Source organism: Lutjanus erythropterus, chromosome 2 (genome assembly GCF_056507025.1).
Source record: "Lutjanus erythropterus isolate fLutEry1 chromosome 2, fLutEry1.hap2, whole genome shotgun sequence".
Classification (NCBI taxonomy): Eukaryota; Metazoa; Chordata; class Actinopteri; order Lutjaniformes; family Lutjanidae; genus Lutjanus; species Lutjanus erythropterus.
The window spans coordinates 11,958,879-11,986,589 of NC_139318.1; the positions used below are offsets into that span (position 1 = coordinate 11,958,879).

The window sequence follows — 27,711 nt, forward strand, 5'->3', positions numbered from 1 at the left end:
CCATAACACAACTTATTGTAATTTGCTGAAACTCGCAATATGTTTACTTTATATGGGTTTCAAGTGTTCTCTGAAGCACCTCGGTATACCGAACATCTTTCTCCCGGCCAGAATGGCAAATAATAAAAACCGTACGTGCGTTTCTGTCTGAAATGGTCAGCGAGCGGGTCTCTGTCGCCATGTTTAGTTTGGGTGACGCCAACTCTCTTCCATTTTCCTCCGCCTCTGGTTGTCAAGAAGATGGCAGCTTCCAGGCAGGCATGAGAGGAAATACTTCTTCACAAATCGAATGAATTTGGATTATTGCCGCAAGATCAGACCACATACCCGTGTTTTTGCAATTACTGCATCGAAATAAGTAAGTAAACACGTGAAATATTTGTGCCCTTTTCGGTTTGTTATGTTTTGTTGTGGCAAACCGTCCGGCCATTTTTCTTGTGGGAGCTGTAGAACTAGGCCGATTGTCGAAAAGATGGCTGCTTCCAGAGACGGCATGAAACATAATAACAATCTGTTTATGCAGTTTAATTCCGTTTAGCTGCGTTTTAAGAGCGGTGTTGCAACTACATTTGTATCAGGTAAAATATGCATGTCAAAGTACAACAAAATTGCATTGCATTTAATTGTAAAATTTGGCGACGCTTTGACAGATGCCAGCCGTAAAGCTAACGCTGTTAGCTTCGGCTAATTAGGTTGAGCAACTAGCCGCTAGTGCTAACGGAGTATAGCTAGCGTTAGAAACCGTTTGAGTACTACGATTACGTACAGTTTTCAGTAAAATGTATTAATTATTCGACTGGGGTTACGGCATGTGGTCTCCACACTGTTGCGACTGTTAAAGTAAGCTTCGGATATTTTTCTGATGTTAATAAATGCGTTAAAGGGGTTGCAGGGAATGCTAAGCTTGCTAGCTACAATATGGCGACTCCCAGAGAAGCATGAAAATAGCCGACTCTTGATAACGGTTTTAACTGTGGGTTAATTATCTGTTGCAAATATGTATTGTTCTGCTTTGTTGTTCGGCTATTAATTTATATAATTTGTTTTTCATTGTGGCGTGTTTCTTCGCTGGTGTAGTTGGCTAGCTATCATGTATTTTTCTTTCTCATTCGCTTCCGCCATTTTTCAGACTGGCAGTAGCGTTAGCGGTGGTTTGTTTGTTGCAAGATGGCTGCTTCCATGAATTGAATTCAATGATTAGAAACAACTAAGATAGCCAATACACAACTTATGTGTTTCAAAGATTTTGTGTGTCTTTTGCACAGGTGCAACGTCGACTTCACAATTGCTTGAAAGCTCTTAACGAGAACTTATTTGATTGTTTTTTTTTCAATGAATGTATTCATTAGCCAAAGCTAACTGCTAACTACGAAGCTTTTCAGCTGCTATGGGCGCACAGACTGTTTGAGAAGTTAGCCACAGTGCACGGACAGATGCTGCTGTTGAGTTTCTACTGTTAGTTAACCGTGAAATATCAGGATTACTTGAGCAGTTTAGACAAATGCTCTTTCATTTTTCCCTGTGCCAGAAGTCATGTCTGCCCCTGGCTCCGCGGTGTCTGGGACCACGGCGTCGGTTCTGCAGCCGCGGTGGAAACGGGTCCTCGGATGGTCCGGTCCTGTTCCCCGGCCCAGACATGGACACAGAGCTGTGGCTATAAAGGAGCTCATGGTTGTCTTTGGCGGTGGAAACGAAGGAATTGTGGATGAATTACATGTATACAACACTGGTAAGATGAACTTTTGAATGCACAACTTTATCGATTATTTTTACAGTAAACATAATGTTTTACTTAAGAAATCTGCAAATGCGAAAACATGTAAAACGCATTTTCACATTGAGTCTTTTACTTAAAACAGCTGAAATTTCTTTCTTAAGATCGATTCGTGACGTGCAGAACTAAATAGTGCACAGGCCTCAGCAGGCCAAACAGATCCGTGTCTGTTTAGATTTGGCTCCCTCTACTGGAAAAACTGTTGTAATGCACATTAAAAAAGGCGGGATGAAATAAAATGGATGATGCTGGTTGGTTTAAGCATATCCCCTGCCCCAATTTCCTGAACAGAAAACCAATAAGGACAGACAAATTAATCAGATTTAGTGTATGTATCCCAGTCTTTAAATGCAGATTTTGGTTTATGTTCTTATGTTAAATAAGATAGTTGTTAAGATTTTATGCAGTCAGAATATTCACAGCTTTGTTTGGATCATAACACAAACTTATTGCACCATTACACTGACTTGACATGTGCAAGCTACAACTGATAACTTCATGGCCATTATTGTGTTTAAATTTCTAGCAACAAATCAGTGGTTTATCCCAGCGGTCCGTGGTGATATCCCCCCTGGTTGTGCCGCATATGGTTTTGTCTGTGATGGCACAAGATTGCTGGTGTTTGGTGGAATGGTGGAGTATGGAAAGTACAGCAACGATCTCTATGAACTACAGGTAATCTGTCTACATTTAGATAATGAAATGTTCAAACATTAAATATGTTCTATGCAAAACATTTCCTCCCTGGGGCTCCCTGATAATGTATCAGTGATGAAACCAAGGCAGGGCATCAGGACAGCACTGTGCTGTAAGGCTAGTAAAACAAGGACAATCTGGTAGTTTTAGAACATTTATTACGTGAAATACATTAGGAATAATCACTATAATTATTTGTTTTTATATACTCCAGTATTTGTTTATAACATTTTCTATTGTGCAGTAAGAGTCTTAGTAATTGTTTTAATCATGCTTGTTTGATTAGGCTTCTTTTGCTCATAGATGGTTGAACATTGAGTTAGACACTGATTTTACATTACAAGTCCTTCATTGAAACAATAATACTCTGAAAAGTAGCCTAACTGTACAACAGTGCCTTGAAGCAACAAAGAGAAAAGTCCTTTATTATACATACAGAAATGTTTTTTTCTCAAAAACCTGTCAAATATGCTTATTTGGAGCTTCACAAACATATTATAAACACATATATAACTTACTTAACATACTTTCATCTGCAATTTATCTCTTTTTAAACATGCAAAATAGTGCCATTTATCTTGCCGTCCACTCAGACCATTTGATCACTTCATTTGTTTTTGTCTTGAAAGGACTCACTGCCAGGTTAAATATAATTCACATTAAAATGGAATTTTCCAGATGTGTTAGGTTAATTTTGAAATGACTTAATGTAGCTCATGCAAGCATCAGATGGAGATGAAAATGTTTACAAGACTAAACAAACATTACACGTAGGCTGTCCTGCTGATATTATAAGATCCTAGTCAAGCCATTATAGTTTAAATGTTATTGCAAATAAGATTAGCGTATTTTTGTAAGGTCTAATTTTCAAAGCCATGCATGTTAATGTTAATGTGCTGCATGAAGTGGGATGTGGGTTGCAAAGTTGTTGGGGTGCCACTGAGTCTGTCCATTCTGTCTGTGCTCTTCAGAGAATTCAGTTAAATGCTTAATGCAGTGTGATGGTTTCAGTCCATCCCCATCCCACAGTGTCTCACTGGTATAACTGTTAATTGTGAGAAAAAATAATCGCTTCTTAGATGCTTCGCTAAAAGTTCTTATTCAGAAATCAGACAACAACTTACAGAAACTGGCTACATATTAAAACTACTCAGCAGCTGCTTTTAAAAACTACAGTGAAGTCACATTTTGAGGGGGAAGGGGAATCTAGAGAGGCAATGAAATTAGTTGTTTAACCAAATTTAATTAACTGATCCTCACAAGTGCCAAAAACATGTCTTTGTCCTCTTATTTGCAAATGCTTCACTTTGTAGAAACATTTAAATATAATTATTGGTTTAACAAATGAGATGAGGTCACCTTGTGACTTGTTTGTTACAGCTTCAACTGTGACCTAAAAAATCAATAATGTGCTGTTTCTGTTACAGGCCAGCAGATGGGAATGGAAAAAGTTAAAAGCAAAAAACCCAAAGAATGGCCCCCCTCCTTGTCCTCGTCTTGGCCACAGTTTTTCCCTGGTTGGCAACAAATGCTACCTGTTTGGCGGACTAGCCAATGACAGCGAGGACCCAAAAAACAACATTCCCAGGTAGAGTTTTTTTTTTTCCCCAGCAGGAGCCAGCAGAACAGCTATTTCAAGCTGCTACATGAGCATGACTTATGTCTTTGTTTTTCATTCTCAGATACCTGAATGATTTGTACACACTTGAGCTTCGTGCTGGTTCCAGCGTGGTTGGATGGGATATTCCAATCACATATGGAGTTCTGCCTCCGCCCCGTGAGAGCCACACTGCTGTGGTATACACAGAAAAGACGAGCAGAAAGTCTCGCCTGATTATCTATGGAGGAATGAGTGGTTGTCGTCTTGGAGATCTGTGGACACTTGATATTGGTAGGTTTCTAAAAGTGTGACTGGAACAAGTATAATTGCCCTGCTAGTTCCACTCAGAGACAATGCTGCTATTTACACCTAATCAGACCAAAGGAGATTGAACATCACCACTCATAGAGTCCCACACTTTCAGAGGGGATAAGAAGTCCATGATTTACAATGATGTGTTTTAATTTATGTGGTTGCACGTCAGAAAACATCAGTTAACATCTAAATGCTGGTCATTTGTCTCCAGATACCCTGACATGGAACAAACCATCAGTAAGTGGGACAGCACCGCTCCCCAGAAGTCTTCACTCTGCCACCACCATCACAAACAAGTGAGAGAACAGCTGCACCTAAGCAATAACTTATTGAATGTTGTTTTTAATCATGTAGCAGCAGCTCACTGTGATCTCATTTTCTCAATGTGAAGGATGTATGTTTTTGGAGGATGGGTTCCTTTAGTAATGGATGATGTCAAAGTGGCCACACACGAGAAGGAGTGGAAGTGCACAAACACTCTTGCCTGCCTAAATCTTGGTTTGTGAAATATTTATTGTACTAGATTTCACATTGAGTAACTTGGAGTAAAATGGGCTTCATGTTAAGGTTTCTACCTCATGTTTGTCTGTAGACTCCATGTGTTGGGAGACAGTGTTGATGGATACTCTTGAAGACAACATCCCCAGGGCCCGTGCTGGCCACTGTGCTGTGGCCATCAATTCCAGACTCTATGTTTGGAGCGGCCGTGATGGTTATCGTAAAGCTTGGAACAACCAAGTCTGTTGTAAAGACCTCTGGTACTTGGAAACAGGTAGGGTTGCTGAAACATGATTGGTTTCATCATTTATAACAACTTAAGTGGCTCTGGATGTCAAATAGTATCATTGTTAATCAATTTTTCTGTCTTCCATCCCCCCAGAGCGACCACACGCCCCTGCGAGGGTGCAGTTAGTCCGTGCCAACACAAACTCCCTGGAGGTGAGCTGGGGTGCCGTCTCAACTGCTGACACTTACTTACTGCAGCTTCAGAAATACGACATCCCCGCAACTCCAGCTGCAGCCTCGCCAGCCATGAGTGCGACCCCCTCACAGCCTGTGAACTCTCCAAAGAGTCCCGCACCAGCTGCTGCAGCACCCTCTGCTCAGAGCCTCCCACAGACAGGTATTACACCAGCGATGAAAGGATTCCTTGAGAAACTAGAGTACCTCGATTACTAAAAATCATTTGTATTGAGGCTTTGTTTAATCCATATATCTATATACAGCGCAGGAGTGGTGCAAAGAAATGTAGTTGGTCTGTGATCCATATGCCATTGACTAAATTTTACCATCACAGTGCTGGACAACACAGGTGCATGCTGTTTGGTATCAGAATCTTAAAAAAAAAAAAAAGACTGATTTAAAAAGAGTCGCTTTCATCTCCATTGAATACTGTGGACTGTAATATCGGGCATTTTCAGTTGGAAACTGGGCGACTGAGCATGATTGTTATCATAGAAATAGGTCACATTTCGTGATGTTAATTGTAACTTCAGCGATGTCTGCGGTTTTCCTTCAGCACAGTTCCCTTCGATCACCAGAGAAGTTCTGTCTTCACCTGTCACACAAACTTCGGTGTTGATTGACTATCTTTTGTTAAGTATAACCAATGAGATAGTGCTGTGGGTGCGACTTTGAGCAAGACTACAGAGAGTAGTTTTATATTGTACAGTGGAAAATCATCTATAATATGTATTATAGTATACAATGATACAATGGAGTATGGTAATAGAGTATATACTGTATTTTATTCTAAAACGTTATCTTTAAAAGTTATTATTGTAAAAAGTTTTTTGATTTTTTTCTAAAGCATAGAAACCAGTTAGTTAATTTTAAGAGATTGTCACTGCACCGGCAGGGTTAACTGTAAAAGTTTAATCGTCTGTTCTGTTGTTTGACAGCTGTTTTGAAGGTCGCAGCTCAACAGTCTGCCACAGGCACACCTGTTGTCACAGTCCGCCCCAGTCAGCCTGGGAAATCCCCTGTCACTGTGACATCACTTCCTCCAGGTGTCCGAATGGTAGTGCCTGCACAGACTACCCAAGGATCGGTATGCACAATTTGCAATTTTGCGCTGCCTTTTAGCTTGTTTTTGATTTGCTGTGAAATTTATGTTATTGATAAATGAGCAAAATTTCTTGAATAATTGTTTACTTTCTGTTTTCAGCCAATTGGCAGTAGCCCTCAGATGAGTGGCATGGCAGCTTTAGCTGCAGCAGCTGCAGCAACACAGAAAATCCCGCCCTCCTCTGCAGGCACTGTCCTCAATGTTCCTGCAGGTGCCACCATTCTCAAAACAGTCGCTGTCTCTCCTGGCACAACCACAGTCAAAGTGGCTTCTCCAGTCATGGTACAGACCCCACTGAACATTATAATTTCTGATACTGTGTGCGTTCTGTCTGTCACAGGTCGATTGTTAAAAAAAATGTTGTGTTTGTAGGTCAGTAACCCGGCCACTCGGATGCTGAAAACTGCTGCAGCCCAGGTGGGCACAGCAACTGCGTCCTCTCCCACCACCACCAGACCTATCATCACTGTGCACAAGTCTGGTGCTGTCACAGTGGCCCAGCAGGCCCAGGTGGTCACCACTGTGGTGGGAGGAGTCACCAAGACCATCACCCTGGTCAAGAGTCCCCTCACCATGGGCGGCAGTGGCACTCTGGTAAGAAAACAGGACTCTGTGGAGATTTTGCAGCACAATATAATACTGACACTCTGAGAGCACCCTTTGGTGCTGTCACACGCATGCTGTAAATCATGGGATCCATAAATTGTTTTTACACACTTGGTGTGTGTGTGTGTTTGTGTTTTTTGTGAAAGTCTTGTCACAAAACTGTGACAACATGCACTGAGCTTGAGCCAGTGGGGGAGGGAGGAAAGGTTGGCCTACAGTGACTGTTGGAGAGCTTTACTCAGAAAACAGGGAGCATGATGTTAGTGATCTGCATGACTATCAGTCAGTTAGGGCTAGAATGATTCATAGAGCCGCCAGTTTGGTGCTCCACCTTCCCTGTGCTGTCCGATGTGTTCTGGTGACTCATGAACTTGAGTCTCTCTCCTATGTCGGCAGATCTCCAACCTTGGCAAGATGATGTCTGTGGTACAAACCAAGCCAGTGCAGACATCAGCTGTCACAGGCCAGGCTTCCACTAACCCTCTCACACAGATCATACAGGTCAGATATCTGCATGAGTGCAGGAAACAAACAGGAGGTAGCTTAAAACTCCTGAGACAGGCACCAGATGTCTTTCTCCAAGTGGTTTACATAACATGTGCCTCTCTCCCCAGACGAAGGGTCCCCTGCCAGCCGGCACCATCCTGAAGCTGGTGACCTCCGCAGATGGCAAGCCCACAACCATCATCACCACTTCCCAGGCTGGAGGCACAGGAAACAAGCCCACGATCCTCAACATTAGCGGCGTCTCTCCTACCACCACTAAGCAGGGCACCACCATCATTAAGACCATCCCCATGTCAGCCATCATGACCCAGCCTGGAGCCACAGGTCTTAATGCACTCAAGTGTCACAACTACATATCAGTCTGCACATTTATGACTGAGATCAGTAACACAATATAAGTGATGTTCATGTAATTTATGGAGTTTAAACAAACACCCAAATCATATGAACATCTAGAAAAGTGGTATTCTGTGTTTGTTGGTTGAATTTCCAGATGTTATAACAGAAGTAGTCATGTAGTCTCAAGTATGACTGTGTTTAAACCATTGCAGGAAACAGTATTAAACATTTTGGCAATTAGTCTGAATAAAAACAGAGGCTAAGGATGTGTAAATTAACCAAAGTCTTGTATTAGGTTTGACATAATTAGACTTTCATACATGTTGTCTTCCTTGCAGGTGTGACAAGCAGCGCAGGCATGAAAACACCTATCACAATCCTTACTACAAAGGTGATGACCACTGGAACTCCTGGTAAAATCATCACCGCAGTGCCCAAACTTGCCACTGCAGCCGGCCAGCAGGGACTTACACAGGTAAACGGGCTGTGTGTACAGTAGTATTTATAGATAGCATCATTGTTTGATATTAACCTGAACATTTCTGACTACTGTTTATTAGTATTTTTGTCTGCCATTTCTGAAATCTGGAATGATTTAGAATTGTAAATACCAAGTCAGTGGTACTAGTGGTGACTGTTCTTAAGAATTGTGTTTTAAAAATAATATTATTAATGCAAGAAAAACCTGCCGTAGTGGTATATGACCTGATTTTTCTTTTTAAACCTGCTACATCCAGCATTCACCTTGCATTTGGCAGATAATGTTAATTTCATTCCCCGAAGATAATCTTTGTCATTTGTGATGCCCATTTGTGTTGAATGAGGAGGGTAATCCTGAATTGTGTGTGTCTAGGTGGTTTTGAAGGGTGCTCCTGGGCAGCCTGGCACTATTTTACGCACTGTGCCCATGAGCACAGTGGGTGGTGTTCGACTTGTTACACCAGTGACGGTATCTGCTGTTAAGCCCACTGTCACAACTCTGGTTGTCAAGGGGACTACTGGTAAGAGTAACTATGTTTGTGTGATTTGTTTTTAATTTTTTATTTTTAGATGACATTTGTTATTTTTATGGATTTTGTAGTATTGAATTTTTTTTCCCAGTACAACTCAAATCTGAATATTTCAGTTGTCATTTTCGCAATATCACATCCCTTAGGAACAGTTTTGCTGTGTCTTCTCTCTGATAGTAGCAGAAGATATGTTGTGGGTTGAAGGGAGGGAATTCAGGGGAGTGTTAAAAAAATGGCTGATATCCATCATTAACTAAAAAGTATTTAAGGACTATGAAATGAGATGGGCATACTCTCTGAGACAATGTGAATACTAAACATCAAGTGTTATAGGAACTGCTATTGTTTTGTCACTTTGAAACCTCATTAACTGTGTGTTCACAGTGATACAGTGCAAGCTAATTAGGCTAGCCAGTAATCTTAACTCTTATCAAGGCTAATGAAACAAGTCTTTACTGACATGACAGCAATACACTGAACATACTGAACACCAATCGGACAGTGCAACATCATAAACAAGAGAGAGCAACATGAATCTTATAACTAATAGTATTTATATCATTGTTGACTTCTGCACCAACAGTCTACATACAGTCTGCTCATAGCTTGGTGTGAGTGGAGCAAGACAGAAGTGGACACAAACCCAGTTCAAAGTAAAATTTAAAAATAAAGGCCTCTGAACATATACTAAATGTGAGGAAAAAACGTAACATAAAATATGGTGTGGGAAATACTGAATTTATCTTTTAATTAAATTCTAATCTAGTCATTTAATGCCACTTATTCTAACTTCCAGGTGTCACCACTCTTGGCACGGTTACCGGTACCGTCTCCACCAGCCTGGCAGGAGGCACAGTGGACAGTTCAAACGCCTCTCTAGTTACCCCCATTACTACGCTGGGAACCATCGCTACCCTGTCCAGCCAGGTCATCAGCCCGTCTGCCATAACTGTGTCAACTGCTCAGACCAGCCTAACCTCTGCCTCCACACTGCCCTCCTCTACCATCACAGTGCAGGTAACGAGACCCTGCAGATGATATTCATCATTTTAGTAATTAAGACATCAAATCATGGTAGTAGTGTGCATCATATCCTTTTAGTTACATTACAACTAAAGAAAATTTCTCTAACTACAATGGCATAATAGAGCTGCTGCTAGAAAAACTATGGGTTAAAAGCTGGAGAAAGAGAATAAAATGAATGAATGAATGATTTTTGAGTATGGAAACATGCTATTAGATTTAAACGAAACTGAAATCGCTTTATCCTCTCCTGACCAGAACCAGCCCACCCAGGTGACTCTCATCACAACCCCCAGTGGTGTAGAAGCTCAACCAGTGCAGGATCTACCTGTGTCAATTCTGGCCTCACCGACCTCTGAACAGCCCAGCTCCACTGAGGCTGGAGCAGCAGGCGAGGGCTCCGCAACCGTCACTTTGGTCTGCTCCAACCCGCCCTGCGAGACGCATGAGACCGGAACTACCAACACAGCCACCACCTCCTCTGCCACCATCGGAGCAGGACAGGTCTGTTCTAACCCGCCCTGTGAAACCCACGAGACCGGAACCACCAACACAGCCACCACCTCCTCCGCCACCATCGGAGCAGGACAGGTCTGTTCTAACCCGCCCTGTGAGACCCACGAAACAGGCACCACCAACACAGCCACAACTGCATCTTCAAACATGTCCGCGCTGCGTGTGTGTTCCAACCCACCATGCGAGACCCATGAAACTGGGACAACTAACACAGCCACCACAGCGTCGTCTAACATGGGTGGAGTCCAGCAGGTGTGCTCTAACCCACCCTGTGAAACCCACGTCACAGGCACCACCAACACAGCCACCCAGGCGTCATCCAACATGAACGCAGGCTCAAGCACCACGCAGAGGGTGTGCTCTAACCCACCCTGCGAAACGCACGAGACGGGGACCACTAACACCCCGTCCACGGCAACCTCCAGCATGGGAGGCGAGCAGACCAGCACAGCGTCAGGACTGGTCCAGACAGTTTGCTCCAACCCGCCCTGTGAAACGCACGAGACCGGGACCACCAACACAGCAACCACCGCCACCTGCAGCATGGAGACAGGAGAAGGCACAGGTATAGGGGCACATGTCATGGCATGTAATGATTCTCCAAATCCATGTTTCAGTTTGACATTGGGTTTTAAGGTCACGATTCAGTTTGATTTAAACCTATTTATTAGTACAAATGGCTATGCCATTGTTTGACAATTTAGTCTCGAGTTGGAAAGATGAACAAATCATTGGTTTTATGCCCTGACAACTGTCATTCACATGTTCAAATTCCTCTTTCTTTTAACAAAAAAAAAGTCAGCCACATCATTATTAGAGCATACATCTATGCAAAAAGTTATGAATTTATGGGGTGCTTGGATAGCTCAGTTGGTAGAGCGTGTGCCCCATGTACAGAGGCTATGAGTCCTCTGCTGTGGTTTCAACCCCCGCCCATGGCCCTTTGCTGTGTGTCATTCCCCCATTCTCTCTCCCCATTTCCTGTCACATCCTCAGTTGTCCTGTAGTTAAAGGCATAAAAGCCGATTTGCTAGTACTCATCGCCTTTATTGGCCAGGTTGGTTAGAGAGGATATTTTGCACTGACATTATTAGGCTATAGTTGTGCCTTGAGATTTTGACTTGCCTTTTGGAGTGCTTTCAGCACAAAGGTTTAAAAACCACTGGTCTTTAATGTATAAGGTGTGATATAATGGTCAGTAATCTACATGGTGTAATTTTTTAAGTGTTCTTTCATTTCTTTGGACACGTGCCAGGCGCTGAAAGTAGCTGGAAGAATCACAGATTCTGCCTTCGATTTTGGTTACTGAAATTGAAAGTAAATTTCGATTGATTTCCTTTTTAATATTGAAATAGTGAATGTCTATTCTCTCCTAATTTGTTCTTGCTCCTTACCCTGTAACAGACGTAGCAGAAATAATTTCATGTCCAGACATGCTCATATTGGTAGCTGGTAGATGTCACATGAAATTAATCTATTGGTATGAAGTAAAATTTTAAATTGAGTTTTTTTTTGGTTTTTTTTTAATCTATCAGCAACCCAACAGACAGAGGAGGGAGCAGAGGACACCAGCAGCACAGAAGTGGCCTCAACCACTGCAGCAACTGGCATGGTTACCACCACCCAGGGCAGGGCCATCACTACTGTCACTCAGTCTACACCAGCCCCCGGACCCTCCGTACCTGTAAGAAATGCACAAATTTATTGGCAGAATAGTCTTAAGGCTTTATGTCTGCATCTGAAGGCATTATGTGAGATAAACACATCATTTTCTGTTTTAAACTGTTGTGACCAATCTTTGTTTTATCTTTTTTTTGTCTCTAGTCGATCTCATCAATCACAGAGGGAGTGAGCACTGCTGCCAGCACCACAGAGGAACCCATGCAGACAGATGAGACGGCATCAGCAGAAGCTGCACCTGCAGAGGAGGGAGCCTCAGCTATGGAGACACAAGCAGAGGTAAAGACTGTATAATGTCACACAGACATGTTCATGTTCAAGTTCACCCTATCAATCAGGCATTCATGTGACCTGCAATTTGTTGTTTCAGGGAGAAGCCGCTGCAGCAACAGCCTTGAACCTGCCCTCTGAACTGATGTCTGAGGGTCAGGGAGCCACACTCATGGTGACGGGGCTGTCAGACGAGGAGCTAGCTGTGACCGCGGCCGCAGAGGCTGCCGCTCAGGCAGCAGCCACCGAAGAGGCTCAAGCCCTCGCCATCCAGGCTGTCCTACAGGCAGCTCAGCAAGCTGTTATGAGTGAGTTCAACCATCATCTTATATAGTTTGATTTGTCACTTGGTTTGCTTTGATTTTGAACAGTAGCATCTGTAGTTAAATGGGGGAATGGCATGGAAAGAATTCCAAACAATTAGTGGTTGTCTGACATAAGATGGATATTACAGTTTCTGATGATGCTGTCATTTGTTGTAGTTTGCATGAATTCTTTAACATTTTCTGTTTACAGATGAAGGTGACTCCACTGGAGAGAGCCAGCAACCCACCAACATCCCCATCATGCTGACCCAGCAGGAGCTTGCCGCACTGGTCCAACAGCAGCAGCAGCTGCAGGAGGCTCAGGCTGCTGCACAGCAGGCTACCGTGGACACCAGCCTACCCACTGAGGGCCTCGCCCCCGCTGACAGCCTCAACGACCCCTCTGTCGAGAGCAATGGACACAACGAGATGGCCGCCGCAGTCACCAGCGCTGTGGCGTCACTGTTACCACGTACCACTGCAGAGAGTAAGACTTTATTTTTTTGATAGTTAGTTTGGATGTCTTTAGTACAGTAAATTGAACTTTTGTGTTGTTCCTTTGGCACCTCAGCACTCGCTCCATCAAGTACATTTGCACCCTCAGTATCGGTGGCAAGTCCAGCCAAGCTGCAAGCAGCAGCTGCTCTCGCAGAGGTTGCCAATGGCATCGAGGGAGAGGTGAGTCACTGTAGAATTATTACAGAGTATCTGGCTGGTTCAGTGAGGTCAAAGAGAAAGGACATATGTATTATTTGTTTGTCTTACAGAAACAAGGTCCTCAGCCAACCCCAGTGAAGCCTGTTGTAAAGAAAGAGAACCAGTGGTTCGATGTTGGAATTGTTAAAGTGACAAATATGGTTGTCACCCACTTCTATGTGCCAGCAGATGATTCTCAAGGAGATGTAAGTGTCTCAGGAGGCCTTTTCTCATTTAGACGGCTGTATGTTAGTATGCCCTGTCCGTCTCTAATGTCTGTTTTGTTTTGTTTGGTAGGATGACTCTGGCGTCATACCAGACTACAGCCAGATGAAGAAAATGGAGCTGCAGCCTGGAACAGCTTACAAGTTCCGTGTAGCTGGAATCAATGCTTGTGGTCGTGGAGCTTTCTCTGAGATATCTGCATTCAAGACATGCCTACCAGGCTTCCCAGGGGCACCTTGCGCCATCAAAATCAGCAAGGTAAACCCACCAGCAAAGCCCTACCCCCTTGCTTTCTTCTTCATTACTTGTGGATTTGATGTACAGGTGTATGGTAACAGCAGCCATACTTTGAGGCACTAAGTATGTGTTCGCTGTCCCTTTGCAGAGCCCAGACGGTGCCCACCTAACCTGGGAACCGCCCTCAGTGACGTCAGGCAAGATCATTGAGTACTCCGTGTACCTGGCCATTCAGAGCAACCAGACAGCTGAAGCCAAGGCCTCCACCCCAGCACAGCTAGCCTTCATGCGTGTGTACTGTGGCCCGAACCCCTCCTGCTTGGTGCAGTCGTCCAGCCTCTCCAACGCCCACATCGACTACACCACCAAGCCAGCCATCATCTTCCGCATCGCCGCCCGCAATGAGAAGGGCTACGGTCCTGCCACCCAAGTCCGATGGCTCCAAGGTGAACACATAGTCACAAACTAATACTCAAATATTAATGTGTAATTTATTAAAGGGATAACTTGAATTATTTGAAGTGAGGTTGGGTGTGGTACTTCAACATGGTCCTGATAGCACTAGCACAGAAACAATGAAGTGCTGTAGATGCAGTTAGCAACAGAAAAGGTCCACCTAAAAAAATCTATTTTAGTTCATACTGTAGTAAGAATATTTTCAATATTTTATTTAGCCGTTAGACAGCCTTTTCTGATGGGAAACTGCCTTTATATAAGCCAAGCATTGCTCTCTGCAACCCAACCAAACTCTACAGGCAAAATCATAAATTTTACCTCACAAGAAACGGGAATTGCCGGTTTAGAGCTGACTCGATCTGTTAGTTTGTGTTATTGTGTGACTTTGGTGTTTTACCTGATAGTTCAGATTCACAGAATACAAACAAAGAAACTGAGTAAGGTAGTGGTGGACCAGGAACTCCTGTGTTCTGAGAGGTAAAATTAGTGATTTGTGATAATGACCTGTGGAGTTTGGTTATTTGGCGTTTATAGCGGTGGTTACTCACAGGAAAAGGCCGTCTGACAACAAGGTTAAGTAGTGAAAATATTCTGAATATAGTGTGCTCTATAACTGATATTAAGTTACTGTAGGTAAAATGCAGACTATTGATAAGTACACCATACAACCCCACATCAGATAATCCAGACTATCCCTTTTAATAGATAAAGACGTATGTTAACCATTTCTTTTCGTTGTAGAATCTGGCAAAGATGCTGCCTCTGCGAAACCGGCCCCCAAAAGACCAGGCACCTCTCCTGATACGTAAGTACAGCGTTAGTGTCATCCTGTGCACATACACACATTAACACTGATGAATAAAACTTGCAGTACTCATTGTGCTCTTATGTGTGCTCTTACAGTAAGGCTACTGGTCCAAAGAAAGCAAGGACGGACCAGTGAGGTTGCCCAGAGACCCCTCCCAGTCTTTTGTCCTTTTTTCCACTCGCTGTCCTTTTATCAGGAAGACTGACCTTCACCCCCTCCACCACCTCTTCATCCTCATCCTAATCTCATCCTCCACCCTCACGTCTCAGATGAAGACGGCAACGGAGGCAGAACAACCGAATGAAGCCGAGACGAGAGTCAATCTGAGAGATGTTTTCTGTAGATAAAAACCCTCCTTCCTCCTCGTTCTGTTGGTCGTACTATTTTTAGAGCAACACAAACTTAGAAGCACATTATCTTTTTCAGTCACATCCCCTTCCATCATTTTAACATCTATTTTTGGCTTGTTTCAGTAGTTGAGCAGTATAGAGAAGCATTTACATCTTTCACAAACTGGGAGCCAGCCTGAGCGCAATGTTACTTTTTTTTTTCTTTTTTTTTCGTCTTTGTTTTGTGAATCCTGGGGGGATGTAGAGAGAGACTACATGAAATGATGTACAGTGTTGGAAAAAAAAGGCTGTGGAGGCATTAGTTTAGATGAGAGGAAAAAATCGGTATGGAAACAAATAAAGCACTTGTCCTCAAACGAAAAGAGGACATCATTTTTTTTTTTTCCCTTTCTTTTTTTGCTCAAAAACAAATTTGCTTCATCGAGAACCAAGTCTGTAGTCATCATCGTACTGGACTCCAGTCTCCTGGTAATGTCATCACTGTGCGCTTTTTACCCCAAGATGAGGACTGGTGACCGACACTTCAAAGTGGACAAAACAAGAGTGACAAGAGGAAGAAGAGATTTGTAGAGAATGAACGACAGACTTTGCTAGGACTGAGACTTGCAGCACACACACAAAAAAAATCTTGCAAAATCTTCCCAAAAAATTAGCAAGCAATGACGCAGAAGATCTTTTGTGTAGTTTATTTTTGTATTTTTTAAGCTTTTTTTTCTCCTGTGTGTATGTGTATGTTGTGTGCATTTTTAAAAAACATCACTTTTTTTAACTGTTGTTCATCCCCATAGTTAGTATTCATGGTGGGAAGATGGGTGGCTGTGTTTGAGGTTGCCACTATATTTTTAAAAAGTCTTCATTCAGTTGGTTGTATGTTCTTGTTGTTAACAGACAGTAATGAAAGAGAGAAAAGACTTTTGTATTTGTTCCAAGTAGAACCGCAGAGGTTATAGGACTGAAGGGAACTTTGAAGTGGACCCAGGGAGAGGAGAGTTTTTACTTTTGTTTACTACTCAGATGCTTGTGTTGCTTTGTTTGCCAAACATGAAATTTCACCGGGGTATGAGGAAAAAAATAACACCAGATCCTTTCCATACAACCCCCACCCCCCCACCCCCCGCCCTGCCTAATATCCCCAATCAGTTGTCCTACACTTTTTATGCTCATGAATGTGGTGTCTCACCTCTTCTTTAATTTTTTTAGAATGGCAAATTATATTAGTAGACACATTTTCCCTATCCTATTGATGTATGTGAATCCATTTAATAAATTTTAATTTTTTTTCCTTCCACGGCTCTGTATTTCAGACTACAGATGGTGTGCAAGCTAACTGTGACGTGTAAAACCCGTATGTCTTTGAATGGGGGGTGTCTTGGGAAAGAAAGCTTACATAGCTGGAGTGTACTCACCTGTAAATTAGTTCGTTCATAGAGCAAGAATAAAACAAACAAAAAAAACATCTTGGCCTTTTATATAATTACCTGTAACAAACAGTTTTTACATGTTGGTCATCTCTTGATTGCCTTTTGTGTCTTTACTTATAAAAGAAACAAATATATATATAAATATATATAGTCTCCCTGATTGTTCTAATTTGCTTCTGTCAAGCTGATTCACTGTAGGAGTCTGAATCACTGCTAGGTTCATTACATACAAACTTGTACAGGGAGTAGGTTTCTGACTGGACATGAGTGTATATCTACTTTGTAAGGGCGGATTCAGTTGTGATGGTATCGGCCAGCAAGATCAGAGCCAAGGTTTTCGCCCGTGCCGCCTTTTTCTCCGGCCGGCACCTTGGTATCCGTTTGTGATTTCTCCCGATTTCTTTCTAGAAATGAACTTTCTCTTCATATGCATTCATAATTTTTGTGCGTGTCAGTGTGTCTGTTGAACAAAACTAGACATGCATGCAAAAAGCAGTGTATTTTAGTAGTGATGCCTTAAGTTAGACCATAAGCTGAAGGTTCTCAAAAAAAGAAAAAACATTTAATGAGTTTGTTCCTCTCTCCATGTGGTATACAATTGTGTCCTTTCCTTCCACAGTACCTTTGCTGGGTCACTATTTTTGCACCCTCGTTAGATAGGTCATCATCAGCAGTGCCGAGGTCTCTCTGAACTTTCCCTCCCACACTGGGACGAGTGCCGCTCTCTCAGCACTCACAGGTGTTGCGAGTTTCTCTCGGCTGTTTGCAGGTTATCTGGAAATGTCCTGTATTTTCCAATGTGTGTTTTTTGTACTGTAGGGAGTAATGTATCTTTTATCATCAAAAAATAAACATGTTAAACATAGAGAGATTTGTGTCTTTCTTCTTCTCAGTAGAAAGATTAAAAAAAAACATGGTGAAATCACCTGTTCTAAGCCGCTCTGAGCCGCTCTCAGGAACGGCTCCTCCACATTTTGATCCTGTTTCGCGCTTCCTTCAAAGTATTCTGCTCCAATCTCTTCACACCACTGCCTAGCCTGTCTGCCAGACACCTGCAAGGAAAATATAATACAATAATCACAACACAAACAGCAAGCAGTGCACGGCATGACATGGCAGCAGAGAGCTCAGTGTGTGGAATTATATCTTAAATCACAAATTCAGTTCTGAATTAAAGATGTAAACAATTTGTTCTGTAGAAATGTATGGTGAAAAGCAGTGTGGGAGGTAATTACTTCCACTCCTGTCAATGTATAAGAGAAACTTTAACATCAAAAACAAAACAACAGCCAAGTATTGTATACAACTACTTTGGAATGGCAAGACTTAAAGACCAAGTCACAGTTAATGAAATTTGCCTCTCAAGATGGTGTGGAGAGTGTACAGGCCTTTGACTGTCACAGTATCAGAATTTTAAACTTTGATACACCACTGTTATTTAAAAAAAAATAAAAAAAATACTCAATGCCATATTTGATACTGCAGCAAAAAGGAAAAAAATGTCCTTTTTTTTAGACTGAACTTAACAGGCCTTTTTTTTTTTAGCTTTGGTACTTTTGATACTATAAAATGTATAACTAACAGAGATTGTATTGTTTTTAAATATGTGGTATCAAAAAACAAAGTCTCTGTGCTTGTGTTAACATTAGTTGGGTTTATTACAATTTAAAAATTATTCCCTGGATGGAACATTTGCTAACAAGGGCCTAAATGATTAAAACCATGATTGATTCATCTGCCATCTTTTTTCTCAATTAACTGATTAATCTTTACGTCTATAAAATGTCAGAGAATTGTGAGAAATGCCTGTTAAAGTGTCCTAAATCCTAAGCCAGTGTATTCAGATGTCTTCTTTTGTCTGGCAAACTGTCCAAAATCCCAAAGACATCCAATCTACAATGACATGACAGAGAAAAGCATCAGATCCTCACACTGGAGGAGCTGAAACCAGAGAATAATTAAAATGTTTTGCTGAAAAATGACTGCAATTATTAATAATTTCTGAAAGTAGTCCACTCCAGTTATGCTCCAGTTATGGCTACATGTACTTGGACACGGCTGCACGTGCTATAAAAATATATCATAACATATAATTTATAACTGGAAAGAGGGAGCCTTATTATAAAATGTAAAACAGTGAATGCTGAAAATGTCAAGGTAAACAATACTGCCAAAGCCTTATGAATGTGGTAATCTGATATGTTCATCTGATGCCAAATGAAACTTGTTGACTATTAAGATATGCTGACAGTGGTTGAATACTAATTACTCATTAACAGATATGTGACATAGCTGGGAGGTATAAATACTGATGATGGAGGAGTCAAAGTAAGCTCAGTAAGCAATGAGATCTGAGGTTTAACAGTACAGATAAATAAGTCACTGTTGTCCTTTTCATCTAATGTGTTACAACAGGTTATTAATGATTTATAAAAGGTTTACCACCTAATTAATAAGCTAATTATAAAGGCAGTCTTAAGGTAAAGTGATATGTCTGTGGGTCACTATTTTGCAGTGATTAATTGTTAATGACAGGACGTCCTCTTCACTGACCTCCCGGTCGCTCAGGTCAGTCTTGTTTCCCAGCACAATGAAGGGGAAGTCAGCTGGGTCCTGAGGCTCCCCCTGGACCAGAAACTCCTTCCTCCACCCGTCCAGGGCAGAGAAACTTTCTCTGGACGTGACATCAAACACCAGCATGCAGCAGTGGGCTCCTCTGTACAGAGGTGTCCCCAGAGACTGGAACCTCTCTGTCCCCGCTGTGTCCCACATCTGAGGGAGGTAAGTGTTAGTTAGTTTGCTCTGTTCATCCTGTGTGTGTGTGTGTGTGTGTGTGTGTGTGTGTGTGTGTGTGTGTGTGTGTGTGTGTGTGTGTGTGTGTGTGTGTGTGTGTGCGTGGCTGTTTTTCACAGGTGGACTGGGTGAGGACTTACCTGCAGGGTGACCGTGTCCCTGGCTATGTTGACTGTTTTGGACAGGAAGTCCGTCCCCACAGTGCTCCGGTACATGTTGGTGAAGCGGTGATTCACATACCTGTTCATGAAGGAGGATTTTCCCACCCTGTGTAAACACACACACACACAGAAGGTAAAGGTACAACACACTCAAATCTCTGTCCCCTTCAGTTCAGTTCAGTCCAAATAACATTTAAAGACAACGCATTATATAGACAAAAAAAGACCAGGTGGCAGAGGTATAAGTGACAATCGTCTTTTTTTTCACGGCAGCCATATTGATAAGATATAGTGAACACGGGTGTCACCAATGACACTAATTAATGTCCCGTTCAGTTTCGTTTAGCAGAGTCTTTCCAGTGATAACAGCAGCACCCTGATTGACCTGAATGGAACTGAACCTTAATTAGTATCATTAGTAAAACACGTGTTTACTATTTCATGTCAACATTTCTGCGGTGATAAAAGTATATATGACAGCAGCGAGCATGAAGCAGAAACGTAGAGTAAAAGGGTTAGTGTGTCTTCTGTCTCACTGCTCCGTTTCTCGGTTCAATTTGACACTTTTTTGAACATCCATATCCAAGATTTACAAAAAAAATCAAAGCTTAAAATGAAAGTGAAACAAATGTCGACGGAGCAACAAATCCATTTTTTATTTAAACCTGTGAAACGAGAGTATAAAAGAAGTTAGTTAAAGTTACCCAGAGTTTCCTATGAGGATTATTTTCAGTGTAACCGGACTTTTCCCGTCGGTCATGTTCACGTCTGTTGACTGTTTGTTTCCACCGGTGTCAGCTGCTGCTGCGTTTAAGTACACCTCGTAATTTTACCTTACAAGTGTTTCAAATCAGGGGCATTAATAGGATCTCAGAAATACTGACGCCATGAAATCAAATCTAGGTCACCCAGCCCCCCCTTATTATTATTATTATTATTATTATTATTATTATTATTATTATTATTATTATTATTATTATTATTATTATTATTATTGTCAGTAGTAGTAGTAGTAGTAGCAGTGGTAGTAGTGGTACCAGCAGTATTGCTTTGTTGCTGTTGTTGCTGTTGATGATGATTTTATTTAAATTATTCTTCAACTATTTTACATAAAATATATTTTCTAAAATGAAAAGCTGTTTCAAAGCCCTATCTACAATGCCAGAGATACAGTTCTTGTAAGGAAACAGTGAGCCCTTATTGTTTGCCAAAAAGTCATCTGATTTAAACATACTGACTCTAAAAATACTGGAATGAGTCAATTTAATGCCTCACCTTTTTTTTCCAGTGTATTCCATTTGGGTTCCTAAAATTCCTTCCAAAAAATCCCAGAAACATCAGTGTCCTCAGTGTATGTCTTTAAAAACTGTAGCCAGATTATCATAGTGTTTACTATTTTATTTCAGAGAAAAAAGTGTTCAGGGCTACCAGGACCCTACAGGTGTCACTTGATCATGTTCTCTCTATTTGCAATTACATTTTTTTTTTCAAATAGTCTTTGAAGGCACCATATGACATTTGTTGGCACATAGATGACCTCTGTCCTGTCTGAGTCACAACATGAAGACACAGCTGATTTCACAATAAAAGTCTAAATAAGCAATAGGAAATAATTTTTTAAAAAGGAGGGAATGTAAAAATGAATCACCTCAAAATGTGAAACCATAGAAATTTGCCTTTGGCTTTACCATAAAGCATGTCCTAAAAATACAGTATACAATGGTTATGACAGTATATCATCTATACACAATCATAAAAGAACCAACTCACAAAATAACAATACACATATCGCCTCAGCATTCAGAAAGATACAACTCAGAATACACAAGTCTACACTTCGCACCATATCACATTAACCTGCTGGGGCAAAGCCAGGAGCACCACCCTGTATCCCCGTCTACCAGATCCTAATTTCATTAATTACCTTGATAGCACTTGGTTTCTTGGAGATATTTATATTTGACATTGTTCATCTGTAACATCCTCCTGAACGAAAAAGTTCAAATTCACTCAAATTAAAATGGGTCATTAAAAATTAGTTCAACTTTTCTTCTTCTGGCAGAAGTAAGTGACTGTGCTGCAGAAATACAAACAGGAAAATGAGCCTTAGTGTTGTTCTCAGAAAAGGCAGTCATGTAATAGTCTTCTAGTGTAAATCTATTTAAAATAAACATTTTTGTCTGAAATAATCAAAAAATCTATTAACATGTCACTCTACTCTAAATTATGTAGGATAATGTCAAAATTCTCCACTAGGGGGCAGTATAGGCCTCAGGTGATTCACCTTCCTGACAGGGTTTCCTCTCTGTTGGAGCTGTCAGGTGGTGTTATCTACATTGTGTCCAGTGATTCATTGTGTGTTCATTCTCTGTGGGTTTTCAACTGAATGTGCAGCAGTTCAAATACTCACATTTATTTACATTTTTCACTGTGTTCCAGCTTTTCCTTTTAATCAGAGTAATAAGCAACAAGTTTAAATTAATCTGTCTTCATGAAATGCTCTCTTTTAAAATGTTATTATAACAGCAAACAAATGTAACATTAAAATATATATGAAAGTTCAGTAGGTTTCATATTTACAATGTATGCCACAGGAAATCCTATAGTAATACTGAGTCATCCTGTGCAACCAGATGGTGTTAAAACCAACAGAACTGTGAATTAAGTTTCAAAGCAAAATGTGACAAAGTGAATTTTGGGGAAATGTTTATAAAATGACGCACATGTCATCTAGAATATTTCCATCTGATGTAACAGGGTGTTTCACTCAGTGTTAATGTCATGTAGCTTCAGTGAAGGGATGGAACCAGCTAATATACACATACAGGACATGACAGATTTAGTGGAATAAGATTATTTTAACAAACTTAAAGGGACAGGTTACCTTAACATCAAAAATACATACTTTTCCTCTGGTCTAGATTGCTTTGGTGCAAGATATCAGACATGGAGCAGAGTGCCATCTAGTCCATTATATTGGAGAGAAGGCCGATGTCTTACTAACGCAAAGTCGTTCCAGGACTAGCTGCAACGTAACTTTTGCAACATGTGACGTTATGGCAACCTACCACGTGAACTTTGAGAGTGTCATCACCAGCACATCATTTTAACCATCGCGGGAATGTTGTGCCGACATTTCCACCACTTTTTGGAGATGTTGTGATGTTTTAGCAAAGTAGCAGCAACGTAACTAACGGAAGCATTGCAGCTGTAATGTTGCAGTAACGTCACACATTATTCATCACAATCGCAACATTGCAGGGACATGCTGTGTTTTCCAGGTCTATGCCGGATATCTCCAAAACTCTGCGACTCACACCAAAACAATTTAAATGAATAAACAGCACTACAGGCCAGAGGAAAATATGCATTTTTGATTTTGAGATCAACTGTACCTTTAAAGGTACTTCAAAGGAAATAAAAGTGAAAAAGTGAATGAAGACGTTCAAAAAATACCATAAAGAACGACAAAGACATGGTCATAAAGGAAAATGATACATTGTACATAACGTACAAATAATGACTCTCAGTGTGTGAAGAGTAAGGAGAAACGCAAGTAATAAAAACAAGCAGCTGCACTCAAACAAATAACACAAAAGTCAAAAAGGAGAGAACATGCACAGTTACATACATTGAGGTGATGCTTACATACTTTTGCATATCTGTGTCCTGTAGAGACGATCAGAAGTGCAGCAGAGTACTGAGATTACACAAAATCAGCAACATAAAAACTCATGATATCACAGTGAGTGGCACCACTCAACCATATAGCTTTTTTAGTCATTTCAGAGACACACACACACTCATACACTGCCTGATACACAAAACATCACGTGCACACCAGAGACGTGATAAGAAAGCTGGATGGATTCTTGTTGCGCTTTGTTGACTGAAAATGTGATGAGAAAAAGGAGTAAAACTAAAGAACGATGGCAAGGACAGTGTGTGTGTGTGTGTGTGTGTGTGTGTGTGTGTGTGTGTGTGTGTGTGTGTGTGTGTGTGTGTGTGTGTGTGTGTGTTTATGTGTGTATGTTCTCCTGGGTATGTCGCTGCAGCCCTGTGTGGCAGAGATAAGACCACCGCCTACACAGAACTGTTTCTTGGGAATTAGAGAGCTGTCCCCAAAGTCCACTGGTGACACACAACACCATCCGTCCCCCGTCTACAACGCAGCCTCCCAACTGTCCAACAAGACGCTCCAGTGTCAGCGCCAACTGCTCCTGTCCAGATACTGTCAACAGAGCAGGCATGTTTTGTGTGTGTCTGTTTCTACATGTGTGTGAGCTACATGGCACGACCACAGACGTGCTGCAATTTCCTGTAGGTGTGTGTGTGTGTGTGTGTGTGTGTGTGTGTACGTCTGTGCTGCTGTATGACAGTGAGCGGCGGCGGCGGGCCTATAATTCCTGGCCTCCTCCTTTCATCTTGATAACCTCTTATCAGAGCAGAGCAGCCCGCTCACACTGCGGCAGCAGCCACATCCCTGCCCAGCTGTCCACGCTGCCACCACCAAGACCTCATTTCACTCTTACTCTCATAATATCGCTCTTCACACGGACTGACACCATCATAATATCACTTTTATTCACAGGGATCAGTCTGCTCCATCAGCAGTTCAGCTCATTGCCATCCAACCCCTCAGGTTCAAGTTCAAATCCATTATGATACCAGAGGGCAGTTGTTTTGCACACAAAGAGCAACACAGCCAGAGTGTACAGATGTTAAAAGACATAAGCAAACACATCAAAATGGGATACAGTTTAAAATAAAATGCATCACAGTAAAACACCATATAGCATATATAATAATATAACACAATATAGTTAAGTGTGAGTGTCTATCTAGTTAAATTGACACGCCAGGTGGTTTGTAAACAGAACCACCTGGGAAGTTGTCCTTAGAAACTGTTTGGAAAAGGGCAGGAACTTTCAAAAATCACTTGGCAGGTGATTGGATGAACCATGTGTCTGTCGCCTCTAACACTGACTAACTTCAACCAATCAGATCAAACTCTTGTCGACGCTCGTTGCAAAAAGAGTGAAAACATCTTTTCCATGGAAAAGCCTTCAGTGTCATTCTTTGCTTTTCTTTCAATGAAGAAATACTCTCCAGTTCTGGTATAAGTGATGCTATCGCAGTATCTATGCTAACATCTTCAGGAGCTGCCATTGTTTGTTCAAGATGAGTCACTTCTATTGACTCTTCTCGCTGTCATCACACCTGAAAACAACGTCCGTAGCTGCCACTAGTCCCTCCTAGGACACTGATTGGCTGCGCAAGTTTTGGTGTGGGCCCAAACAAATAACTTGAACTAACATAACTTTATATACATTAGATACATAGCTATATGTGACTTGTCTCGCCACTGTTTATCACAAATAAAATCATACCTTAGCTAGCTGCAGAATGTCTTCACTTTCTTGGAAAGTGTGTGAAGGGATGGCGTGGAAAGGGAACAGCTGTAAACAATGACAAAAACTTCAAAAGAGTCAAGTTATTGGTTGCGTTTGAAGCAGGAAGTTTTACATCCAATCACAGTAATGATGTTAAATAAACTGGACGATGAACAGGCAGTTGTGATATCCCAGTATGGTCTTGACAGGTCTTGAAGTAAAATCCTGAGTCTTCTTTGACTGAGACCAAGACAAGGCCAAGACCTTCAAAAAGTGGTCTTAAGGCCAAGTTCACAAAATTATCTAAAGCCAGCGTTTGGTTTGTCCATTGTGGGCTACTGTAGAAACATGGTGGTGCAACATGGTGCCTTTTGTGCAAGAGGACCTGCGTCCGCTATAAAGATATAATCATCTCATTCTAACACAACAAAACAGATCACAGATATTACAGATAACACAATAAATTAGCATCACCAACTGTCTTTCCGTATGTTTCTATTCATCCTGTTCAGGGTTGTAGAAAACTGGATCCTATGCAGCATGAACTGAGAGAGAGGCAGGCTACATCCTATCCTAATACATCCTGTATTAGTATTAATAATGAATAATAATAATTGTTATTATTGTTTAAATAATAAGTATTTTATTTATTAAATAATAAGTATTGTTGCAGTGGCATACAGGGTTATCTCCCATTTTGGTCTTGTCATTTTCTGCCAACTTTCATTAGTCTGTCTATCTAATAAACCAACTATACTGATATGAAATAGTAGTGCAAACACTAATGATACCTTTATGATATGAATGATATGTTGAATGAATGATAGCCTTTCCAACTATATCACTGCAATCACGCAGTAAATCATCCAGTGGGAATACATTTAAATTGCTCATAAAGGGGGTGAAGAATCGTGCCATAGCCACAATTTTAGAAATACTGTGGTCATGAATCCTGGATAAAGCATTTATAGATAAGACGTCTGCCTGGTTTGGTTGAAAAAAAATGATGAAACAGATGTTTATATTATGTTATATCATATCATATTGCAATTATACAGTTTAACATGTCTTCAGAAGTAATTAAATATCTTATTTATATGTAAATGCTATAACTAAACCCTCTCAACAATAACTATTTGATTGTAATCCATATGATTTTATGAGACCAAAAATCCTTGTGGATATGACACAATGAAGCCTAAATTTCAAAATAAAAGCTCATGTCATAAGTGATCATTACACTAACAGACTACCTGCACATCTAATTTCCATTAGAAAAATTAACTTTGTTCATGTAACAAGTTTCTAAATACCCCACATTCCCCCATATACCATGGACATGACCTAAGCGTCCTCAGTTTCAGCTCTGTACAGCTCTGTGTTTCCTGACATCCTCACTGCTCAAATCTTCTGTGTAGTTGTTTTGAACCCGTGACCTCGCTGACCTTTACTGTATTCTGCAGTTTATTTCTGTTGGCACACAATGAGAATTTCATGCCAAGCAACTGTGGAAAGAGTGAAAAGTTTAGGGAAATAGGTGACTCAATTATAAGTTTTTGTCCAACAGTTGGCATGATTTGCATCTGGCCTAACTGATACACTTTATCTGCCTTATGAGGATATAATTTTAATTTAACTGCTGCAGATTCTTAAGTGGCAGAAAAGGCCCAGTGTTGCAAGTTTTAAAAAGGCCTCAATTCTTCCTAACTGTTTTCCTCCCCTGATTTCCCTGAAAACTGTAAATGAACAAAGAGAGAGGAAAGTTGGGGAGCTGCTTTGACTATCAAATGACTGGGACAGTGTCGGGCTTGTGCACAGCCAGGCCGTGTCCAGACCATATCTCTCCCCCATGATTGCAGCTCCTTCCCCGATTTGCATTACTGTGTTCCATTCTAAGCTTTGCTGGACCACAAAGAAATTGAGTCTTTGCATTTTATATTTGCTTTGTTCAAATGTCTGTCGACTCTTTTCCATGTGGGCTCGGCCTTATCAGGGGCTGTATGCACATTTCATCAACAGACAAAAAAGCTCCCATCCTGCAGGCTCGGTGCAGCCTGTGACTGCTGCATGATGCCCTTTATATTACATTTATGTGTCTGTCTGTGATCAACTTAGTTTTTAATTGTTTCATAATGGTTCAGTGTTTTTTTATATGGTGCCTTCACTGTGGAGACATGTTATCAATACTACACTAGCGGCAGACACACAACCATAAAGGAAGAGGAACCAAGAATTAAAACTGACACCTTCACCTTTCCCTCTTGCTTCAGATGCTAATACCCTTTAACACAAACATTATTTGTACTATCTGTAGATAAATTACACAGTTTGACATCATTTTACATTTAGAGTTGTAAATATGATGCATCTGTCCTCATACTGCACAAGTTTTTTTTCAATACAAGAGGTGTGTCTTTCAAAAAAAGTTGTCCCCAACCCCTCCCACGGACTGTCTCTGAGCC

At 41.2% G+C, this 27,711-nt stretch overlaps 2 protein-coding genes across 4 annotated transcripts; one reads left to right on the forward strand and one right to left on the reverse strand.

The window, feature by feature from the left end:
* The first annotated feature begins 203 nt into the window (after window positions 1–203).
* hcfc1a (host cell factor C1a) lies at window positions 204–17,767 on the forward strand. Of its 3 annotated transcripts, none has more exons than XM_084728177.1 (28): window positions 204–358; window positions 1,529–1,729; window positions 2,301–2,449; window positions 3,898–4,058; window positions 4,153–4,361; window positions 4,597–4,681; window positions 4,777–4,883; window positions 4,978–5,157; window positions 5,266–5,508; window positions 6,287–6,435; window positions 6,553–6,735; window positions 6,826–7,047; window positions 7,456–7,560; window positions 7,674–7,890; window positions 8,244–8,380; window positions 8,759–8,906; window positions 9,712–9,932; window positions 10,197–11,019; window positions 11,990–12,138; window positions 12,279–12,413; window positions 12,505–12,712; window positions 12,921–13,196; window positions 13,281–13,387; window positions 13,477–13,611; window positions 13,703–13,888; window positions 14,016–14,313; window positions 15,065–15,128; window positions 15,227–17,767. In XM_084728177.1, the coding sequence occupies exons 2-28, from the start codon at window positions 1,534–1,536 to the stop codon at window positions 15,264–15,266; spliced, it is 5,133 nt and encodes a 1,710-aa protein (XP_084584303.1). In that variant the 5' UTR covers window positions 204–358; window positions 1,529–1,533; the 3' UTR covers window positions 15,267–17,767. The 3 variants fall into 3 exon arrangements, with proteins under 3 accessions (XP_084584303.1, XP_084584320.1, XP_084584311.1); XM_084728185.1 differs by lacking the exon at window positions 204–358 and adding an exon at window positions 461–578; XM_084728194.1 differs by lacking the exon at window positions 7,456–7,560.
* Window positions 16,153–20,670, reverse strand: LOC146331206 (ras-related protein rab7). Its single transcript, XM_084728217.1, has 5 exons — window positions 20,561–20,670; window positions 19,836–19,962; window positions 19,456–19,674; window positions 17,829–17,954; window positions 16,153–17,715 (listed from the first exon to the last, which is right to left on the reverse strand). Exons 1-5 carry the CDS (start codon window positions 20,614–20,616, stop codon window positions 17,629–17,631), a joined length of 615 nt encoding a protein of 204 aa, XP_084584343.1. The 5' UTR covers window positions 20,617–20,670; the 3' UTR covers window positions 16,153–17,628.
* Window positions 20,671–27,711: the final 7,041 nt, after the last annotated feature.